This window comes from Lepidochelys olivacea, assembly GCF_965140295.1.
Source record: "Lepidochelys olivacea isolate rLepOli2 genome assembly, chromosome: 4".
In the NCBI taxonomy this organism is placed as follows: domain Eukaryota; kingdom Metazoa; phylum Chordata; order Testudines; family Cheloniidae; genus Lepidochelys; species Lepidochelys olivacea.
Genome location: NC_140414.1, coordinates 133,846,495 through 133,868,860, shown reverse-complemented (window position 1 = coordinate 133,868,860; position 22,366 = coordinate 133,846,495). Strand labels below are relative to the sequence as shown.

General features: G+C 40.6%; 1 protein-coding gene across 17 annotated transcripts in view; it reads right to left on the bottom strand.

The window, feature by feature from the left end:
- Nucleotides 1-10,712: 10,712 nt before the first annotated feature.
- Nucleotides 10,713-22,366, bottom strand: part of CTBP1 (C-terminal binding protein 1) — a 431,872-nt gene continuing 420,218 nt past the window's right edge. For 14 of the 17 annotated variants that reach the window (XM_084626458.1, XM_084626459.1, XM_084626450.1 and 11 more), the window contains 2 exons: nucleotides 19,596-19,713; nucleotides 10,713-11,778 (listed from right to left, as the gene is read on the bottom strand). In XM_084626458.1, coding sequence (XP_084482584.1) covers nucleotides 11,592-11,778; nucleotides 19,596-19,713 — 305 coding nt within the window. In that variant the 3' untranslated portion in view covers nucleotides 10,713-11,591. The remainder of the gene's footprint in view (nucleotides 11,779-19,595; nucleotides 19,714-22,366) is intronic. The other 3 variants (XM_084626461.1, XM_084626464.1, XM_084626460.1) reach the window with 1 other exon arrangement.

Here is a 22,366-nt window from a genome sequence, read left to right as displayed (position 1 = left end):
AGAGATGGGCAGAAATTAGTTTCCCATCAACAAGTTGTTCAGAGATGTTGCATGAGGACTTCAGGGTTTCTCAATGGCAAGGCTCTAAAATACTGTCCCTTTAAACCTCTACACATCCAGCTGAGAAGCAGCTAGTCCAAACCCCTGCCAGAGCAACAAAATGTCCAGGTATAGTCCAAAATCCCAAAGAATCAACCTATTCTCTGGACTCAACCCTTTCGTGGGGTTCCACACTACTTTTCTCCATCTCTAGTATCAAGCACTCTCCTGCCAACCAGTCTGCCTGAGCTCTAGTCTTTGGTGCTTCAGCCCTTCACAGGAGCCAGCCTACCAATCTGTGCCCTGTAGCTTCTTCACCAGCCTAAACATTCTAGTTATAAGGCTCAGGTGTCTGTTGAGTTATCACCTGTTTTTTGTTTTTAATGTAGTCCCGCCCCCTCTGGCCACCCAAGTGAAGAAAAAGTCCCCCCCACCGCCATTACCCCATCACATGAGAGTAATTATTTATCCTAGGTGGCTGTTCTCTAGCATTTGGAATTTTTGGTAATAGATATTGGGGTATTTTCAAATGTGCTAGGTGATTTAGGCATCTAAGTCCCATTTTCATAAGTGCCGGAGTCATTTAGCAGCCTTTGTCCCATTGATTTCCAATGAGTCTTAGGCCCTTAGTGCCAAATTTTTAAAGGCATCTATAAGGCAGATATGTGCCAAGCAGGATTTTCAAAAGCACCTATAACAGGGTAGGTGCCTAATTTCCATTGGTTTCATTGAATGTCCCACTGAAATGGGAACTTAGGCTCCTAAGATCAGTAATGGCTGAAAGTTACCCTCAAACGGCTATTCAGTGAACTATGTGAAGAAAGATATTGGTGTCAGTCTAGACCTTAATTTACAGCTGTTGACATCTCAAACACATAACAAACAGTTGTTAACAACCGGTACCTTTGCTGACCATTGATCGGATCCCTCCGGGTCAGGAATGAAACCTGGTTGGGATCAGAGCAGTGTAGGAAATCTTGCACCACTGCCACCAGAGCAGGACATAATATATGGAGATAGTTCTTCAGTCTCTAATGATGGTTAAATACAGCTCCTGAACACAAGTGAAGTCTTCATTTAAAAGAGAATGACTGTATTGGCATTATAAACACATTTTATTTCAGGTAGCCTGTAAAAACTCAGTGTGGGGGATGCATGCAGCAATCCAGAGTGGACACAACAGGTCTCCCTTACAGAGGTTCTTATTTTTTCTGTGGGGCTGGACCCCTGTCTACCACATTAGTTACTTGTTACAAAGGTGTGCCTCTATATATTGGATTTACAGGTGGTGAATTAGTCTAAAAGCCAAAGTGTGTGGAGCAATGTCTTTTTTCTTTTTATATCCCTGTACTCCCTCACCCTGAGCCTCCTACAGCCTGGATGGAATTCAGTGACCAAAATGATTGGTCTGTAGAAAAAAGGCAACTCCCCAAACCTTGAATGCTGGTTCTCTATTTTTTTAGGTTACCTTTAAATCTATGCTCCCATAGATACATTTAAAATATATAATTTTTGCAGTTTTCCTGCCTTGGTTTCTCGAGCTGAGGTTTGTCCAGTTAGTATTTTCCAACCACCTTTTGTCCTTTTCAGATTGAATTTGAAAGACTAGGACAGATAAGCAGTTACAAACGTTTTGTAAGTACCATAAATTTTCAAGGGCTTGGCCTACTCAAAGAATAATCTACATTGTCCTGGAAGTGTTTCAGTGGATTGCCTTGCATTATCTAAACCGTATTTTACTTTGTATAGTATCCTTGATGTGCGGTGTCACAAATCGCTTTACAGAGAGAGCATCAGCAGAAACCTAAAGGTAAAGTTTCAGAGTAGCAGCCATGTTAGTCTGTATCAGCAAAAAGAAAAGGAGGACTTGTGGCACCTTAAAGACTAACAAATTTATTTGAGCATAAGCTTCCGTGAGCTACAGCTCACTTCATCGGATGAATGCATCTGATGAAGTGAGCTGTAGCTCATGAAAGCTTATGCTCAAATAAATTTGTTAGTCTCGAAGGTGCCACAAGACCTGCTTTTCTTTCTAAAAGCAAAGAAAGTTTCAGAGATTAAAGAGACAAAGTTCTACAAGGAGGGTTTGGGGGAGAAAGTTCCACAGTGATATGGGTGATTCCAAACGCACAAGAGGCTGGATGTGTGATCAGCGTGTTAGAGTGCAGAGAGCTCAGGGGGAGTTGTAAACCGGATCAATACTGAATTGGATTTAGAGATTGACACAACAATGAACATGATCTGTATGAATACTTTTCAATGAAAGTGAGTATTCTGATTGTAGCATTCCAGGTCTCCGGAAAATCAGGGAGAAATTATTTCAGAATAGTATGAGAGAGAGAATTGTAATAGCTGAGGCACAAAGTGATTGAAGAGAGGTGCGGTAGGGTTAAGATAAGGATGAATTCTTTTAAGAGTGCAGGGGTAGTGATAGGCAGATGCATAATCAAGGAAGATATGAGTAAGAAAAAGACTGAGGTCTAGGATAAAGCCACTACTTCTGGTACTTAAGCACATGCTGAAGTGCTGAACAGGATCAGGGCCAAAGTGATAATGGAGCCAGTCATAAGATTAAAGAGGGCTTTTTACCAAGTTTTTGAAGCTTGCATGACTTTGCAGGAAGTTCTGGTTAGCTGAGGAAATAACAGTCAATACTGTCTTGTAGGTAGGAGATATAGATAACAGCAAAAGAATTAGGAGAGATAAATTATATGATTTTGTTTGCATGTGAATAACCACAGTTAAAGCTAGATTCCAGATGAGAAGAAGGCCAAAACAAAAAAAATATAAAGCGGAAAGAACACTTGACACAGTGCATTTGGGAAAGAAAAAAAAGGAAAACAAGATGGAGTGTTGCCTTGATTACAATGTGTAAGTACATTCACTGTGAGAAAATATTCAAGACTGACAGCCTTTCGGAGAGGCAGATTTTAGTCACAGACAAGTTATTGGGCTCAATACAATGGTAAATGGGTGAAATGCAATGGCTTATGATATGCAGGTCAGACCAGATGATCTGATAGTCCCTTCTGGCCTTAACATTATATGAAAAATACCCTGTGCTAGAAGGCTTTTCAATTAGCAGAGAAAGGCCAAACAAGAACCTATAGCTGAAAGCTGAAGCTAGACAAATTTAAAATTGGATGGAGGGCATATATTTTTAAGTCAGGGCAAGTACCACTGGAATAAACTACAACGGGAAGTGGTGGATTCTTCATCTCTTGAGGTCATCAAATCAAGAGAGGATGCCTTTCTGGGAGATATGCTTCATTCAAATACAAGTTATTAGGCTCAGTGGAGGAGTAATTGGGTGAAATTCAATGGCCTATGTTATACAGGAGGTCAGGCTTCATTATTTAATAATTAGCTCCCTTCTGACTTTAAAATCTGTGACTGAATCTATGAATCAGCAAGAGAGGTAGGAGTTGGCTGAATAGAAGAGATGACTGGCAGTGCCATCTTTTAACTCAAGAAAAAGAGAGTGAGAGTACTGAAATATCTATCATTAAACATGAGATCGTTGCCAGAGGTAAGAAATAAGCTGTTAAGCTCTCAGAGCTGGGGCGTCCCCGAGGTGTGAAAAGCACGCTTGATTCATTCAAGGTGGGAATGCTGGATCAGAAATTAACAGAAGAACACTTCCTCCAAAACTTTGTTGAGGAAATGAAGCCCTGAAGTTGGTTATTATAGCCAGCCCTCATTTTTACACAGCAGGGTGTTTAGACTGTTAGCTCTGTAGCTACTGATGTTTGTAAAATAAATTTGTATTTTGTATTCTGTAAAGAACAGGAAATAACTAATTCAAAGATTTAAAAAAGCTAAAACTTAGGAAGCTTGAGGGCCTCTAGCTCACAGATAATTTACAATTCAACAACAAGCTAAAGTAATACATATTCGTATAAAAGAACTGAGCATTTAAAGAATGGAAAAGGAAAGTCTTACACACTGCATGCATCAGTGGATTTGCTTAGGCTCTGATCCTGAAAACGCCTTCTGCACAAGTTCAATTTTAAACATAGAATCACAGAACTGGAAGGGACCTCGAGAGAATATCTAGTCCAGTCCCCTGCACTCATGGCAGGACTAAGTATTATCTACACCATCCCTGACAGGTCTGTCTAACCTGCTCTTAAAAATCTCCAATGATGCAGATTCCACAACCTCCCTAGGCAATTTATTCCAGAGCTTAACCACTCTGACAGTTAGGAAGTTTTTCCTAATGTCCAACTTAAACCACCCTTGCTGCAATTTAAGCCCATTGTTTCTTGTCCTAGCCTCAGAGGCTAAAAAGAACAATTCTTCCCCTCCTCCTTGTAACAACCTTTTATGTACTTGAAAACCATTATCACGTCCCGCCTCAGTCTTCTCTTCTCCAAACTAAACAAATCCAATTTTCTCAATCTTTCCTCATAGGTCATGTTTTCTAGACCTTTAATCATTTTTGTTGATCTTCTCTGGACTTTCTCCAATTTGTCCACATCTTTCCTGAAATGGGACACCCAGAACTGGACACAAAACTCGAGTTGAGGCCTAATCAGTGCTGAGTAGAGCAGAAGAATTACTTCTCATGTCCTGCTTACAAACACTCCTGCGAATACATCCAGAATGATGCTTGCTTTTTTTGCAACAGTGTTACACTGTTGACTCATATTTAGCTTGTGATCCACTATGACCCTTCAGCAGTATTTCTTCCTAGGAAGTCATTTCTCATTTTGTATGCGTGCAACTGATTGTTCCTTCCTAAGTGGAGTACTTTGCATTCGTCCTTATTGAATTTCATCTGATTTACTTCAGATCATTTCTCCACATCATTCTGAATTTTAAACCTGTCCTCTAAAGCACTTGCAACCCCTCCCAGCTTGGTACTGTCCGCAAACTTTATAAGTGTACTCTCTATACCATTAACTAAATCACTGAGTATTTCCATTAAAGTCAACGGATAACATACATACTTGCTGTCAAGCACATGAATATTTGCAAATCTGCGACTTAATTTCTCCCTGCCGTGGATTAACTGTGTGCTCTAAACAAACTCTTTCCCCTGCTCTATATATTGTTGCCTTCATTTCCCTTTTGTTGGTCTATTTACTGATTCACAGGGGAAAAAAAATAACATTACTGGTCTAAAGCCGCATCCGAACGCATGGCCAATGGAGGTGTAAGATAGGCAGGGGCGCCTCTACCAATTTTGCTGCCCAAGCAGCTGCCGCTGAATTGCCACCGTGGGACACGGTCTGCCACCCCATTCTGAAAGCCGCCCCAAGCACCTGCTTGGAAAGCTGGTGCCTGGAGCTGGCCCTGAAGATAGGGGCAAGTCTTGATATCCCAAGGCCATCACCCTGACTGGGCCTGTCTGTGATTTAGTGCCCCCAAAAGTTATATATTTACTTTACTTTCATATATGTCAAAGCAACACTTGGAGATTTACAAAGGTTATTCTTGAGCATAAACTACTGGATTCTAAAACCAAAATCCTACTCACATCATAAGGCCCTGTGTGATTTTCTGCAAGTTCCTGGCCAGGAGATGAGTTGGAATTGTCTGTACCGCAGTAGCTTGCAGTATTACCTCTGTGCTTTCTTGTTATTGCCACGGTAAACAGTCTCAGTGAAATCCTGGCCCCACTGAATTAAAAAACTCCCATTGACTTCAATGGGACCAGGATTTCACTTTCTGACTTTTGATTTTCTCTAATCAACATTCTGGATAGTTCTCTGAAAACATCCACTCAATGTACAGCAGCAGCCAAAAAAGTGAACAGAATGTTGGGAATCATTAAGGAAGGGATAGATAATAAGACAGAAAATATCATATTGCCTCTATATAAATCCATGGTATGCCCACATCTTGAAAACTGTATGCAGATGTGGTTGCCCACCTCAAAAAAGACATATTGGAATTGGAAAAGGTTCAGAAAAGGGCAACAAAAATGATTAGGGGTATGGAACAGCTGCCATGAGGAGAGATGAACAAGACTGGGACTTTTCAGCTTGGAAAGGAGATGACTAAAGGGGGATATGATAGAGGTCTACAAAATCTTGACTGGTGTAGAGAAAGTGGATAAGGAAGTGTTATTTACTCCCTCTCATAACACAAGAATTAGGGGTCATCAAATGAAATTAATAGGCAGCAGGTTTAAGAGAAACAAAGGGAAGTATTTTTTCCACACAACGCACAGTCAACCTGTGGAACTCCTTGCCAGAGGATGTTGTGAAGGCCAAGACTATAAAAAGGCTCATGTAAGAACTAGGTAAGTTCATGGAGGATAGGTCCATCAATGGTTATTAGCCAAGATGGGCAGAGATAGTGTCAGAAGCTGGGAATGGGCAACAGGGGCGGGATCACTTGATGATTACCTGTTCTGTTCATTCCCTCTGCGGCACCTGGCATTGGCCACTGTTGGAAGACAGGATGCTGAGCTAGATAGACCTCTGGTCTGACCCAGAATGGCCGTTCTTATGTTGTTACACGTTTGCGGAGAATAAGGCTCCATGAATAAAATAGATATGGCTTAAAAAATTACTTTTAAGATTTGCAGTAGCTAAAAATAAAACCATACAAGATAAGATGCCGATTGGAAGGCATGAGATGCACTGTCCCAGGGATGGGGGTTCCACAACCACCGCTCCGAAGAGGTGGAGGCGGGTGGTGGTTGTCGGGGACTCTCTCCTCAGGGGGACTGAGTCATCTATCTGCCGCCCCGACGGGGAAAACCAAGAAGTCTGCTGCTTTCCAGGAGCTAGGATTCATGATGTGACGGAGAGACTGCCGAGACTCATCAAGCCCTTGGATCGCTACCCCTTCCTGCTTCTCCACGTGTGCACCAATGATACTGCCAAGAATCACCTTGAGCGGATCACTGCGGACTACGTGGCTTTGGGAAGAAGGATAAAGGAGTTTGAGGCGCAAGTGGTGTTTTCGTCTATCCTCCCCATGGAAGGAAAAGGCCTGGGTAGAGACCGTTGAATTGTGGAAGTCAACAAATGGCTATGCGGGTGGTATCGGAGAGAAGGCTTTGGATTCTTTGACCATGGGATGGTGTTCCAAGAAGGAGAAGTGCGAGGCAGAGATGGGCTCCACCTAACGAAAAGAGGGAAGAGCATCTTCGCAAGCAGGCTGGCTAACCTAGTGAGGAGGGCTTTAAACTAGGTTCCCGGGGGAAGGAGACGAAAGCGCTGAGGTAAGGGGGGGAAGTGGAATGCCGGGAGGAAGCACGAGCAGGTGCGAGCGAGAGGGGAGGGCTCCTGCCTCATACTGAGAAAGAGGGACGATCAGCGAGTTATCTCAAGTCCCTATACACAAATGCAAGAAGCCTGGGAAACAAGCAGGGAGAACTGGAAGTCCTAGCACAGTCAAGGAATTATGATGTGATTGGAATAACAGAGACTTGGGGGATACCTCACATGACTGGAGTACTGTCATGGATGGATATAAACTGTTCAGAAAGGACAGGCAGGGCAGAAAATGTGGGGGAGTTTTACTGTATGTAAGAGAGCAGTATGACTGCTCAGAGCTCCGGTATGAAACTGCAGAAAAACCTGAGTGTCTCTGGATTAAATTTAGAAGTGTGAGCAACAAGGGTGATGTCGTGGTGGGAGTCTGCTACAGACCAGCGGACCAGGGGGATGAGGTGGACGAGGCTTTCTTCCGGCAATTAACGGAAGTTACTAGATCGCAGGCCCTGGTTCTCATGGGAGACTTCAATCACCCTGATATCTGCTGGGAGAGCAATACAGCAGTGCATAGACAATCCAGGAAGTTTTTGGAAAGTGTAGGGGACAATTTCCTGGTGCAAGTGCTGGAGGAACCAACTAGGGGCAGAGCTCTTCTTGACCTGCTGCTCACAAACAGGGAAGAATTAGCAGGGGAAGCAAAAGTGGATGGGAACCTGGGAGGCAGTGATCATGAGATGGTCGAGTTCAGGATCCTGACACAGGGAAGAAAGGAGAGCAGCAGAATACAGACCCTGGACTTCAGAAAAGCAGACTTTGACAACCTCAGGGAACTGATGGGCAAGATCCCCTGGGAGAATAACATGAGGGGGAAAGGAGTCCAGGAGAGCTGGCTGTATTTTAAAGAATCCTTATTGAGGTTACAGGGACAAACGATCCCAATGCGTAGAAAGAATAGTAAATATGGCAGGCGACCAGCTTGGCTTAACAGTGAAATCCTTGCTGATCTTAAACACAAAAAAGAAGCTTACAAGAAGTGGAAGATTGGACAAATGACCAGGGAAGTGTATAAAAATATTGCTCAGGCATGCAGGAGTGAAATCAGGAAGGCCAAATCACACCTGGAAGTGCAGCTAGCAAGAGATGTTAAGAGTAACAAGAAGGGTTTCTTCAGGTATGTTAGCAACAAGAAGAAAATCAAGGAAAGTGTGGGCCCCTTACTGAATGAGGGAGGCAACCTAGTGACAGAGGATGTGGAAAAAGCTAATGTACTCAATGCTTTTTTCGCCTGTCTTCACGAACAAGGTCAGCTCCCAGACTACTGCACTGGGCAGCACAGCATGGGGAGGAGGTGACCAGTCCTCTGTGAAAAAAGAAGTGGTTCGGGACTATTTAGAAAAGCTGGACGAGCACAAGTCCATGGGGCTGGATGCGCTGCATCCGAGAGTACTAAAAGAGTTGGCGGATGTGATTGCAGAGCCATTAGCCATTTTCTTTGAAAACTCATGGCGATCGGGGGAGGTCCCAGACGACTGGAAAAAGGCTATGTAGTGCCCATCTTTAAAAAAGGGAAGGAAGAGGATCCAGGGAACTATAGGCTAGTCAGCCTCACCTCAGTCCCTGGAAAAATCATGGAGCAGGTCCTCAAGGAATCAATTCTAAAGCACTTAGAGGAAAGTGATCAGGAACAGTTAGCATGGATTGACCAAGTGCAAGTCATGCCTGACGAATCTAATTGCCTTCTATGATGAGATAACTGGCTCTGTGGATGAGGGGAAAGCAGTGGATGTGTTGTTCCTTGACTTCAGCAAAGCTTTTGACTCGGTCTCCCACAGTATTCTTGCCAGCAAGTTAAAGTAGTATGGGCTGGATGAATGGACAATAAGGTGGATAGAAAGCTGGCTAGATTGTCAGGCTGAATGGGTAGTGATCAATGGCTCCATGTCTAGTTGGCAGCCAGTATCAAGTGGAGTGCCCCCAGGGTCGGTCCTGGGGCCGGTTTTGTTCAATATCTTCATAAATGATCTGGAGAATGGTGTGGACTGCATCAGCAAGTTTGCAGATGACACTAAACCGGGAAGAGAGATAGATATGCTGGTGGGACACAGAGGGACCTAGACAAATTGGAGGATTGGGCCAAAAGAAATCTGATGAGGTTCAACAAGAACAAGTGCAGAGTCCTGCACTTAGGACGGAAGAATCCCATGCACCGCTACAGACTAGGGGCCGAATGGCTAGGCAACAGTTCTGCAGAAAAGGACCTAAGGGTTACAGTGGACGAGAAGCTGGATATGAGTCAACAGTGTGCAATTGTTGCCAAGAAGGCCAAGGGCATTTTAGGATGTATAAGTAGGGGCATTACCAGCAGATCGAGGGATGTGATCGTTCCCCTCTATTCGACATTGGTGAGGCCTCATCTGGAGTACTGTGTCCAGTTTTGGGCCCCACACTACAAGAATGATGTGGAAAAATTGGAAAACGTCCAGCGGAGCATAACAAAAATGATTAGGGGACTGGAACACATGACTTATGAGGAGAGGCTGAAGGAACTGGGATTGTTTAGCCTGCAGAAGAGAAGAATAAGGGGGGATTTGATAGCTGCTTTCAACTACCTGAAAGTGGGTTCCAAAGAGGATGGCTCTAGACTGTTCTCAGTGGTAGCAGATGACAGAACGAGGAGTAATGGTCTCAAGTTGCAGTGGGGGAGGTTTAGGTTGGATATTAGGAAAAACTTTTTCACTAGGAGGGTGGTGAAACACTGGAATGCGTAACCTAGGGAGGTGGTGGAATCTCCTTCCTGAGATATTTTTAAGGTCAGGCTTGACAAAGCCCTGGCTGGGATGATTTAATTGGGGATGGGTCCTGCTTTGAGCAGGGGGTTGGACTAGATGACCTCCTGAGGCCCCTTCCAGCCCTGATATTCTATTCTATGATTCTAAGAGGACACCTGAAAACAATATCGAAATAAATGCCAAGTGGCTCCACCCGAATCCAACATACTTTAAAACGGTTCTGCAGTTTTGAAGGAAGTATCGTCAGGGTTTTCAATATAATTTTGCCACGCCACACCTCTCCGTGATCATAAAGTAAAATAAACCAAACAACACACCATATTTATGTAGAACTTCCACAAAAGAAGTTTATTATTTTGTTACGGTTGTGCCCCCTCTGCTGTCTCCACAGCATAATAAATATTGTTACCATACTGTAGCTGATGATGCTGGTGCACAAAATGAGGAAGTAAATCAAAAGCTATCTTAATTTCAAACTTCATTAGAAACACAGGATAAAGATCAACATTTATGAAATGGAAAAGGGAAAAATGGTAAGGAAAGAGTTTTTATTTTTCAAGCTTCCAAGAGCGTTTTACAAACAACGGAGAGCAAAGTAAAGCTAGAAATGAAATACTTGACAGCATCCTTTTAAAAATTACATCTAAGAAAGCTAATAAAAGTTGAATAAACAAACAGATACTAGAAATAAAAATTTTTACACATATGATATTTGTCTGGGATTTTTATTTCTTTAAAATAATTCATACAAATGGTTACAGTCACAAACATGATTTTAACCAAAAATATTGCTAGCCTACCACATTACCGGGAAGGAATCAATGTAGGCAATGAAATGCTGCTACTTTTCAGTAGTCTAGTGCCTTTTTCGCAAACCACCAATAATATATACTTTAACTGGTGACAAAAAGCACAATGCTTGTTTATACAAAACCTTTTTTTTTTCCTCAAAATTTCTTTGCAATGTTGACTTCATTTTGAAATAAGGGAAATCATGCCAAAATAAGGAAAAACTGTTTTTTCTTTTGTTTACTAAATCATTCTAAAAAATAAGACAAGCAGGTAGAAAAAACAATGCACTGTGTGGCGTAGAAAGAAAAATGGGAAAAATTCATTGTCCTGAGAAGTTTGCCAACTGCCTCATTTTTGGGCATGTTTTAACATATAAAAGAAAGGATTTTAATCTCAAAATTGGTTTGTTGAATGTCTCCCTTATGTGTTTTTTCCTTGTTGACAGCTAAGCAAAACAAACCCTTTTTAATGTTCTAAAAACTGTACACAGACAAGTACATTCATGATATAATTAACTACTAACTTCTTTTGCTTAACAAAGAACCCATAGGACACAGAAACAGTGAATCAGTCCACTGGACAGGGACAAACTACAATTTATATGGAGGAAAAAACGTTTCCGAATCTTCTTTTTGTCTCCCACCTTTTCTTTTTATACTGTATATTGGACCAGTTTCTAAAACAATTATTGTCTCCTCCTGTAAGTTCATGGTTTTGCCTTTATTCAAAATCCAGATTTTTTCCACACACTCTCTGAAGTTGAAATCTCCAATGTTGGGAATGCTGTTTTCTTAGGCTACAATTGGTCACTTGGGTGGTCTCTATCAGCTTCTGGTTTGACTGTTTGGCCGGGGGAAGGAGCATGTGGTGGATGGGCTACAGCAGGAAGGCCGTGTGATAAAGACATGGGGTTAGGAACTATTCCTTCTACTGCCGTAGGTATGCCAGCTGGAGCCACGCTTACAACACCTGGGGGATACCTGCTAAGAGAGGAAAATGAGAACAATTAAAACTCAGAGATGGCTGACGGCAAAGCCCACCTGGCCCAGGAATTGTGCCATCTTCAAGGAGAATGGCAAAGATTTTTGTTTTGTGTATGTAAAGCTCAAGATGACTGCACCATATACAGGTGTTGTTAATTAAGGTAATCAACACTTTACTTTAACCAGATTAGAAATGGGAATTTGATAATTCCTTCATATTCCTGGCTTGCTGGTTCATCTGACAGCATGAGTGACAACATATATATCAAAAACATGAACTGAAAGAGCCATTCCACTCTAAAATTATGATCCTGATCCTTCACAGTCACTGGGAGTCTTACAATTGACTTCACTGGGTGCAATGCTGGACCCTATCTCCTTATTTTCCTTTCCTCTTGGCTTTTCTGAATTTCTCCTGTGGGACTGAAGCATACCAAAGGATTCTTTTGTAAAGTTTTGAAATCAGTTGAATGGGTTTCAAGATCATGTGAATCTGAAACAATGTCTTTTCTTTTAAAAAGAAAAGGAGGACTTGTGGCACCTTAGAGACTAACCAATTTATTAGAGCATAAGCTTTCGTGAGCTACAGCTCACTTCATCAGATGCATATCGTGGAAACTGCAGCAGACTTTATATATACACAGAGAATATGAAACAATACCTCCTCCCACCCCACTGTCCTGCTGGTAATAGCTTATCTAAAGTGATCATCAGGTGGGCCATTTCCAGCACAAATCCAGGTTTTCTCACCCTCCACCCCCCCACACAAATTCACTCTCCTGCTGGTGATAGCCCATCCAAAGTGACAACTCTTTACACAATGTGCATGACAATCAAGTTGGGCTATTTCCTGCACAAATCCAGGTTTTCTCACATCCCCCCCACCCCCATACACACACAAACTCACTCTCCTGCTGGTAATAGCTCATCCAAACTGACCACTCTTCAAGTTTAAATCCAAGTTAAACCAGAACATCTGGGGGGGGGGGTAGGAAAAAACAAGAGGAAACAGGCTACCTTGCATAATGACTTAGCCACTCCAAGTCTCTATTTAAGCCTAAATTAATAGTAGCCCGTTGCCCGTTGCCAATTGTGCCCACATATCTATTCAGGGGACACCATCACAGGGCCTAATAACATCAGCCACACTATCAGAGGCTCGTTCACCTGCACATCCACCAATGTGATATATGCCATCATGTGCCAGCAATGCCCCTCTGCCATGTACATTGGTCAAACTGGACAGTCTCTACGTAAAAGAATAAATGGACACAAATCAGATGTCAAGAATTATAACATTCATAAACCAGTCGGAGAACACTTCAATCTCTCTGGTCACGCAATCACAGACATGAAGGTCGCTATCTTAAAACAAAAAAACTTCAAATCCAGACTCCAGCGAGAAACTGCTGAATTGGAATTCATTTGCAAATTGGATACTATTAATTTAGGCTTAAATAGAGACTTGGAGTGGCTAAGTCATTATGCAAGGTAGCCTGTTTCCTCTTGTTTTTTCCTACCCCCCCCCCAGATGTTCTGGTTTAACTTGGATTTAAACTTGAAGAGTGGTCAGTTTGGATGAGCTATTACCAGCAGGAGAGTGAGTTTGTGTGTGTATGGGGGTGGGGGGGATGTGAGAAAACCTGGATTTGTGCTGGAAATGGCCCACCTGATGATCACTTTAGATAAGCTATTACCAGCAGGACAGTGGGGTGGGAGGAGGTATTGTTTCATATTCTCTGTGTATATATAAAGTCTGCTGCAGTTTCCACGATATGCATCTGATGAAGTGAGCTGTAGCTTACGAAAGCTTATGCTCAAATAAATTGGTTAGTCTCTAAGGTGCCACAAGTACTCCTTTTCTTTTTGCGAATACAGACTAACACGGCTGTTACTCTGAAACTTTTCTTTTAAAATAAACATACAAACTTAGTCAACTAGGACTGTGTCATAAAACACAGTGGAGTATCTTAGTCCATGAGTAGTCTCATTTAAACCAATGGGACTACTCATGGAGTAAGGTTCTATTCAGTCTAAGGGTGGCAAAATTGAGCCCTAAAAACTTGATTTGGTTTTTGAACTTCAAACTTGCTATAGACCTTCAGCATGTGGGAAGGAATGGGGAGGTCACAAACAAAGAACTGTGTTTGTGTTTTGTTACTTTTCCTGGGCAAGCATCATGGTTAAATATTGTAGGGGTTTGCAAGAGAATAACATTTTCAATCTGGTTTTATAGTGGCCGTGATATTATCAGGGCACCAAAAATGGCAAATTGGCAGCTCATGGTCTCTAGATTCTGTGCAGCTGACATTTCAACAACAGCTATGTGTGTCTATCCTCTTTTGTGAGGTTACCAATTTTTTTTTAATCTTCAGCCAAATGCCTCCAATTCACCTTTAGGGGTTCTCTCATACCAGCCACTTATTGTATCCTATAATTCTCTCTCCCACTCCAATCATAAGAACATGCAATTGTCTTTTGTTGTCCTCAACTGGCATTGTGTTTACCCAAGGGCCTTAATGAGGGTGTTTATTTTAAAAGTAGCAGTGTAATCTGCTGGCCTATTACTCATTTAGGCTAAATGGCAGGAATTACAATTGAAGCCTATTGAAACTTTTCTAAATATCAGGGTGGAATTTGGCTGGAATGGCCAGCAAACTCAGAGGAGAGGATGCAGTATGGAAGCAGCTTTTCTACTTCATCACCTAAATCCCACAGAAGATTCACGTCACAAACACCATACAACTAGAGCTCTGAATGGCTTTTGGGGAAGACATGGCAGGCCAGGAAGTTATCTGTTGGCCTGCTCACTTTGGTGGAGGCTCCCATAGATGTTAATGCTGTTCCTGCTGTTTGGATATCTGTTGATTTAGAGGATCATACCATCTGTCGGCCAACAAATTTAATTCCTCATCCCCCACCCACACGCAACAGAGTACCTTCCATGGAACTCTGCAAGTGTTAATTTATAGAGTAAAAAGAAAAGGAGTACTTGAAGGAGTACTTCATCCGATGAAGTGAGCTGTAGCTCACGAAAGCTCATGCTCAAATAAATTGGTTAGTCTCTAAGGTGCCACAAGTACTCCTTTTCTTTTTGCGAATACAGACTAACACGGCTGTTACTCTGAAACCAACAATTTATAGAGTGCTTCTCTGCCCCTCCAGAGAGTTTATTCCAGATTGAATTGGCAACTGAAAATGAAATTAGTTCCTACTTTCAGTACTTCAATTTGAATCTTATCAAATTTACTTCAATGCCTATGAATACCTTACAGTAGGGCACTGTTTTATTTATTCATATTTAATTTTGAAAAGGGTTTATTCAATAGTGTTTTGTACAAAAATTAAAATACATATCATGAGAGGACAATAATTCTCAAATTAAAAGACACTCCCAACATAGCAGCCCTTGCAACAAAGATTCTCCAGCTTCCAACATCAACCCCTCACCATCTGCCCATTCCTGAAATACTCATGGAAATACACTGTGCTGTCCATGTGCCCACACGGTCAACAAACTTGGGCTCTGACAAATCAGGAAGGGAGCAAAGTCCAAAATTGTGTTCTCTTCATAGAGAATTACCTTCCAGACAGCATCTCCCATTTAAACCATACAGGTTCTAGGTCAGGAGTCTCTACTGAAGAATGATATCAGTGTTTGCACAGTAATCCCAACTAATACTAGTAATGAACTATCTTGTGATCCAAATTCTGACCTTCAACCCCTCTTAGCAGAAAAATGTTTCCTATAAATCTAACATCCAAGAGTCATACAATTACTCTTTTGTCCTGAATCTAAACTGGGCGTTATATCAACCAGAATACTGATAACATGTCTCTTTGCTGATGCCGCACTAGTACTGCTCCTGTACTCCCAATTTATTTTGCCATGAACTTTTGGTAAATTCTGTCTCGTTATTTTCCCTAATTCAACTATAACAGTGTTATTCCAACCTTTTAATCAATCTTACCTTTAAACACATGTCATGTAAATTCAGCAATCATTTTATATATGCACCTGGCATTTGCAGCCCCGTTGCTTCACTGTTTCATTCTCTCTTACACTGTTAATCAGCTGATGAATTCTATCCAGAGTCTTACAGTCCCTCTCTCCCAACCCTTCATCTCTGGCATCAATAATCCAAAAAACAAGCCAGGTAATTGTGTCATAAACTAATCTAATTGCCCCAGCAGAACCAAGACATAGCTGATCTCACCTTTGTCAAGCTGCTCCTCTCCCCTCCGCCCCCATAGCACTTTATAACAAAATCTCTAACCTTCTGACCTGGGATTAACAATCAACTGTTTACCCATTTTCAATTTAATCCACTTTATTATTATTTACATTGTAGTAGTGCCTAGAGGCCCCAGCCCCACTGGGCTAGGTGCTGTACAAACACATGACAAGAGAATGTCTCCATCCCAAAGTGTTTATAATTTAAGTAAAGATTTACTCTTCCAGGCAGAGTGTGTGAATCACTCTTTAAATACTCTTTAACATGCTATTCATTGTATAATTTATTCCAGTACAGGTAACAACAATAATATCTAAAGTATGGTTATGCTATTCTTGTCTGTATCTGTTTGAAGGCAGAAGACATTTCAATATCTGTAAACTGCATGATCTCTGTGTCTACTGTGGGTCATGTCAATGTATCTGGCTGTATCTTGCACTTTGTGTCACAGTAAACAGAGGTGTATTATTTAATAAGTAGTCCAATAATGAATATACAACAATAATACACCACAGTGCATGCCTCTACTTTACCTAAGAATTAAGACTATTACATATAGGTTGGTTCCTTTCCATTTCTCTTACATAATTCATCAAACTTCTCAGGTACATCATTAATCTTTGCTTCTGGAACAGTAACTACAGTCCTCTTTGCCTGACCTTCTTAACAGACCAGCTATCCATGTTTAGCATACAATAAATGAGAGATTTCTTTTCTGCAGGATATTATGATTTTCAAAAGGCATTTGATCTGGATTATGTTCAGCTGGTAATTGCTGAACGTTCTTCTTTGCTTGTAACAACAACATATTTGATTCACTTAGAAGTTCTATCCCTTATCACTATTCAAATAACGATATTTCCAGGATTAAATGTTCTTGTTAGTTTTAGTCTACCAAAAGGCATTTTATACATATTTGCATTTTATACATATAAATGACCATCCACATTCTTATCCATATGGTTTTTAGCACATCTGAAAAATTATACTCCTAGTGAGAGACTGCACAACTCAACTGACTGAATGAAAGTCTCATAAACAGAAGATAAGACAGAAATACTTGTTTCAAACCATCAATTTAACTTTTGTGCTAAAAGCAGAATGGAATTTAACACTAGCAAGTACTGTTATTTAAATTAATTCTTTCATAAAGCCTCAGCTTCAAATCCATATTTTTTGTATCACCACAACCAATATGGCAATTGTTCCCATTGGCATTTCTTAAAGACTACCCTACATTGGTTTGTACAGATACAATTTATCAAGTTATTTCAGAAATCTTCCTCCAAATTAAGAAATTGTACAGTACTTTCTTCTCAGTCACTCAGTAGTATTGCCCTCTCTACTGAATTTAGAAAATCTTAACTAAATGCAAAAGCTGTTTGTATTTATGGAAATATTACAAATTTTCATAGATTCATAGATACTAAGGTCAGAAGGGACCATTATGATCATCTAGTCCGACCTCCTGCACAACGCAGGCCACAGAATCTCACTCACCCACTCCTGTGAAAAACCTCTCACCTATGTCTGAGCTACTGAAGTCCTCAAATCGTGGTTTAAAGACTTCAAGGAGCAGAGAATCCTCCAGCAAGTGACCCGTGCCCCGTGCTACAGAGGAAGGCGAAAAACCTCTAGGGCCTCTTCCAATCTGCCCTGGAGGAAAATTCCTTCCTGACCCCAAATATGGCAATCAGCTAAACCCTGAGCATATGGGCAAGATTCACCAGCCAGATACTACAGAAAGTTCTTTCCTGGGTAACTCAGATCCCACCCCATCTAACATCCCATCACAGGCCATTAGGCCTTTTTACCATGAATATTTAAAGATCAATTAATTACCAAAATCATGTTATCCCATGTTTTCCTTTGAAACTGGCAAATGAAGTTGTGAAATGTTTTAAACTTTTACTATCCTTTTGAAAAAAAATGAATGCATGAACTCGCTATTTTCCTATTCCTAAAAATATTCTTGATACAGTTGGTTTTGGTTACACTTCTGTACTTATATTACTCCAATTAAATACATATTAAAGCTCTGATCCTGTAAAGTCTTATGCATGTGTTTAACTATCCTCTAAATAGAATTATTCTGTGCATAACTTTCCTAAACTATGCTTAACCTTCTGTTGAGGCCAGTAAAAATAGCTTTATTCTTTGATATGTTTTGTTTTTTTACTTAGAGCAATAGATAGGCACATTTAACAAAAATAAATAAATTACAAATTGTTCTGATTTGTATGTATATATCATGATTTTGATCAGACAAAGTTAATATTTTCCTTGAAGCACAGAATACTTGCCAATATATAGATGATGACACTGGACCCTGAGGCCTGGATCCTGAAAGGTATTTAGGCACCTAGCTCCCATGGATTTCAAATACCTATATATCTTTCAGGACATGGGCCTGTCAGCCCAAAGCTACATTCTGATTGGCCACTTGGATCTTTCTGATAATGTTACAACTGTGCTTCACCCAGTGCACAACTAGGGCTTCAACACTGACACACACAGAGACATACACATACAACGTCCCTTCACTCATTATGAGTGAGGGGAAATGCTGATAGGGAGGGCAAAGAAAATAAACAGCCCTTGGAGCATGTGGGAGGAAAGGAACCTGGGGAAGATAAGGAAAAAAGTGAAGGACTGAAGAAGAATTATGACAGTTTTGAACTGTCCCCTCCCTCAAGACATTGCTTTTCAGCAGCAGTTTTGTGGCCTTGTAAACCACTTTAACTCAATTCATAGTGTAAAATCTCAGCTGGGAGCTGCAAGACTGGGCATCTGCTTTTTATAAGAGTAAATGGCTTGAAATTGGCTTGGAGCCATGAACAGCCACTGTTAAAGCATCAGCAGATAAAGAGATGGGAAAAAAGCAGTCAAAACAGTCCCAGGAACTTACAGAAGAGATAAAATAAGCAAAAAATAGAGAAATTCAAAATAGTAGTGAAATAATATTTATAAACTTCTGCCTATTTTATCTTATCAATGTACTATGAACTACTACTTACAGTGGGAGGATAAAATGACTAGTTCCAAAAATGCTTTGTAAAGAACATTTAAAAAAGAAATGAAATGTACAATTAAGACGACACTTTCTCCATATACATTTATAACAGCAAAGAGCTACTCCAGAAAGTGCATTGGTGGGCTTTTTGTACATATCTTAGGGGGTTAAAAGCAACTAAGATGTGTACCAATAGCTTACTAATGTAACCCCGCTGTGGCTTGCAGCCATATTATTACCTTCGGCAAAATGAACATTGGCTGCAATCAGTTCAGTGGAAGCCAGTCAGGACTGCTTCCCTTGCACATACAATCTGCACTGTTCCAAACACTGGCATTGGTGCCTTCCGAAGAGGTAATGAATAGAAGCATACTGACTTATTACATCACTGATTTCAGTCAATCATGTATGTAGCAATTATATAGTAATAAAACTCTATATATACAGGCCAAATCCAACAATAATTTCACAAAATCCTTTTATTAAATGGTGGCTCTTTCTTTCCTTTAAGCTAGAATAGTTGTCTCTGAGATAAACAGCTATTTCTTTTTCTACTTAAGTATCCTTACCTGTACGCAGCACCATTAAGCTCTGGATGAACTACTCCTGGATCCATGCTGGCCCAGTGTGTAGCTGCAGTCAAATGATCTTTGTTAACACAGTTTTTCAGGCTGTCTGGAATACGACCTAGAGAGTGGATATGAAATACAACATGGAATAAAACATGGATATATCATGTATACTCAATAATAAAGTTTAAGTATACTATATGGTATAAATAATAACATATATTACAGATCTCTGTTTCATTTTTGTTTACTCTCTCCCACATCCAGCCTCTTCCTAAATCCTGTCACTGATTTACCTGTGTCATCTCTAAAGTCCATCTTCCCAAATTGCAAAAACCTGTATCCATACTCTGGCTGTCCTTCAGCTCCAACACTGCAGTCTTCTCCTCTCAGTCTCTGACCTTTTCTTCCTGTATTCTGTTTCAGTAACAGCAAACACACACTTCTGAAAAACTGGGATGAAATCATACTTCCACTGCAGTCAATGGGAATTTTGCCATGGACTTGAATGGAACCAGAATTTCACCCCGGACTCTTATTTACCCTCTTCCTTACTCAAATTCCTCCTTAAATATCCACTGCACATTTTCACCTCTCAGTTGCCAAGTATTTCCTACGTTTCTAAAGGTAAATTTAAATACATCTGATGATTGCTCTCTCTCTAACCATTTCCTTCAGTATATTTGCTTAGATTTCATGCAGCCTTCAAGTTACAGCTCTTCAGCTTTTTACAGGCAGATGCAACATGAACCGAAGAAAATGGAAAGACTCCCAAATGATTTCAATGGGTGCTGAATCAGTCTTGAATGTCAGTTTTTGGGATGATCTTGGTTCCCTACTGTAAAATAGATTATAATAATCCCACTCCCATTGAAGTAAATGATTGTATTTCCATTGACTTTAATGGGATCTGGACTGGATCCTGTGTCTATTTTTGGCACCTATCCTGCAAGCATCTTCCTTCTTGGGAAATCCGAGACAAAGGGTTCATTTCATTTCATATATTGATCTTTTCAAATCGCTATATTAGCCTTGCTGCCATTTAGACACCCCACCAGTCCCCCTTGCTAACATTTATTTTGCACTTTTGTTTATTTTAAATGTATTTTGCAATCTTCTTTCAACTTGTGACTTTTACTTTTCTGTGTCACACTCCCTTTTTTCAGAGTGGATCTATATTCATATTCTGTAGGCTTTAGGTTTTTCCTTACCTGTGCTTCTTCCTTTGTACTTTTTTCTACAGCACAACCACACTGGTATTTTTATTTATTTTTAAAATTTGAATGTGTTTCTCTTCCAATGGCATGCATATTACTGAGACATGCAGTCATTTATTATGTGTCTTTTTCCAACTATTCTCTTTCTCTCTGTTCCTCCCAGGGCTTTCATCTACTCAATTTCACTCCACACTTTCTATATCTTTTCTACATTTGTTCTGCTGAAATCCAATGTCTTCTCAATACCCTAATGTTGACTTCACTTTAATCTTACTACAAATCACGTGCAAAAGGTTAAAGTGACAACAGCTTCAATATAAATCAATGCTTTCTAACTTTGATATCACAACCGTCCTGTTCCAGAGCCTTTCCTGTGCACATTTGTGTGTGGGCTATTGCAGAACTTTTAATATATGACCACCTGTTCCTCTGTAGAGCTAACTGATTCATATCCCATACCCCTGACCTAAGAACGACTCCCACCACCAATGCTGCCTCACTGATTGGCCATCCTAGAAATGCAAGGTGGTTTGCACATCCTATCCCAGAGATCAAGAATGTAACTCTTGTGCAAAAAATCCAACCTCCATTAATTTATGGCGCTAGAATCCCTGCCAGCAGAGTTTCCTGAATTGTACAGCAATGTGTTGGCACTCAACCACAGTGCAAGTGAAATAGATAGGTCTTAACATCTACAGAGCACTCAATCTGAACTGCACAGAGAAAAAAATGACCAAATTCTAAAGAACTGACAATAGTGATTAGTGAAACATTTTCCAGCACACAGAATGCCACCTTTTATTTTGGACTCTATGGGATTGAAATCGAAACCAAGTTACCCAAACTTCTCCTTATTTTATTAAAAACAACAAGGAGTCTGGCGGCACCTCAAAGACTAACAGATTTATTTGGGCATAAGCTTTCGTGGTTAAAAAACCACTTCTTCAGATGTATGGAGTGAAAATTAGACATTTTCACTCCATGCATCTGAAGAAGTGGTTTTTTAACCACGAAAGCTTATGCCCAAATAAATCTGTTAGTCTTTGAGGTGCCGCCAGACTCCTTGTTGTTTTTATGGATACATACTAACACGGCTACCCCCTGATACTTATTGTATTAGTATTTTGTATTGAAGACTTCACAGATTTTTCCTATATAAATAGTTAACATTTATATGGTTTGCTGTGATACTGGAGTTATTAGGAACTCAGAGTTGAAGTGATTTTTTATCCTTGAAAATTACCCCTTCAGATGTTGAAATGCAAGATGCATTTAAATACAAACTTGGATGAATTTTGGAAGGTAGAGAGAAGCCAAGAGAGAACAGAACAAAAGAAACAGCACCAATGATGATGAGTGTCAGGGGACATGTAAGACAGTCTACAAAAGGGTGGCTTCAGACCTAAAGCAAAAGCCATGGAAAAGGTCAGTAGACACACCTCCAGCAAGAAAAAGAGGGTGAGATTTTGGTCACAGGGGTACACTCTAAATCATTTGGAAAAATAATTAGTACTGTCAATTAACGGCAGTTAACTCAACCGATTAACTCAAAAC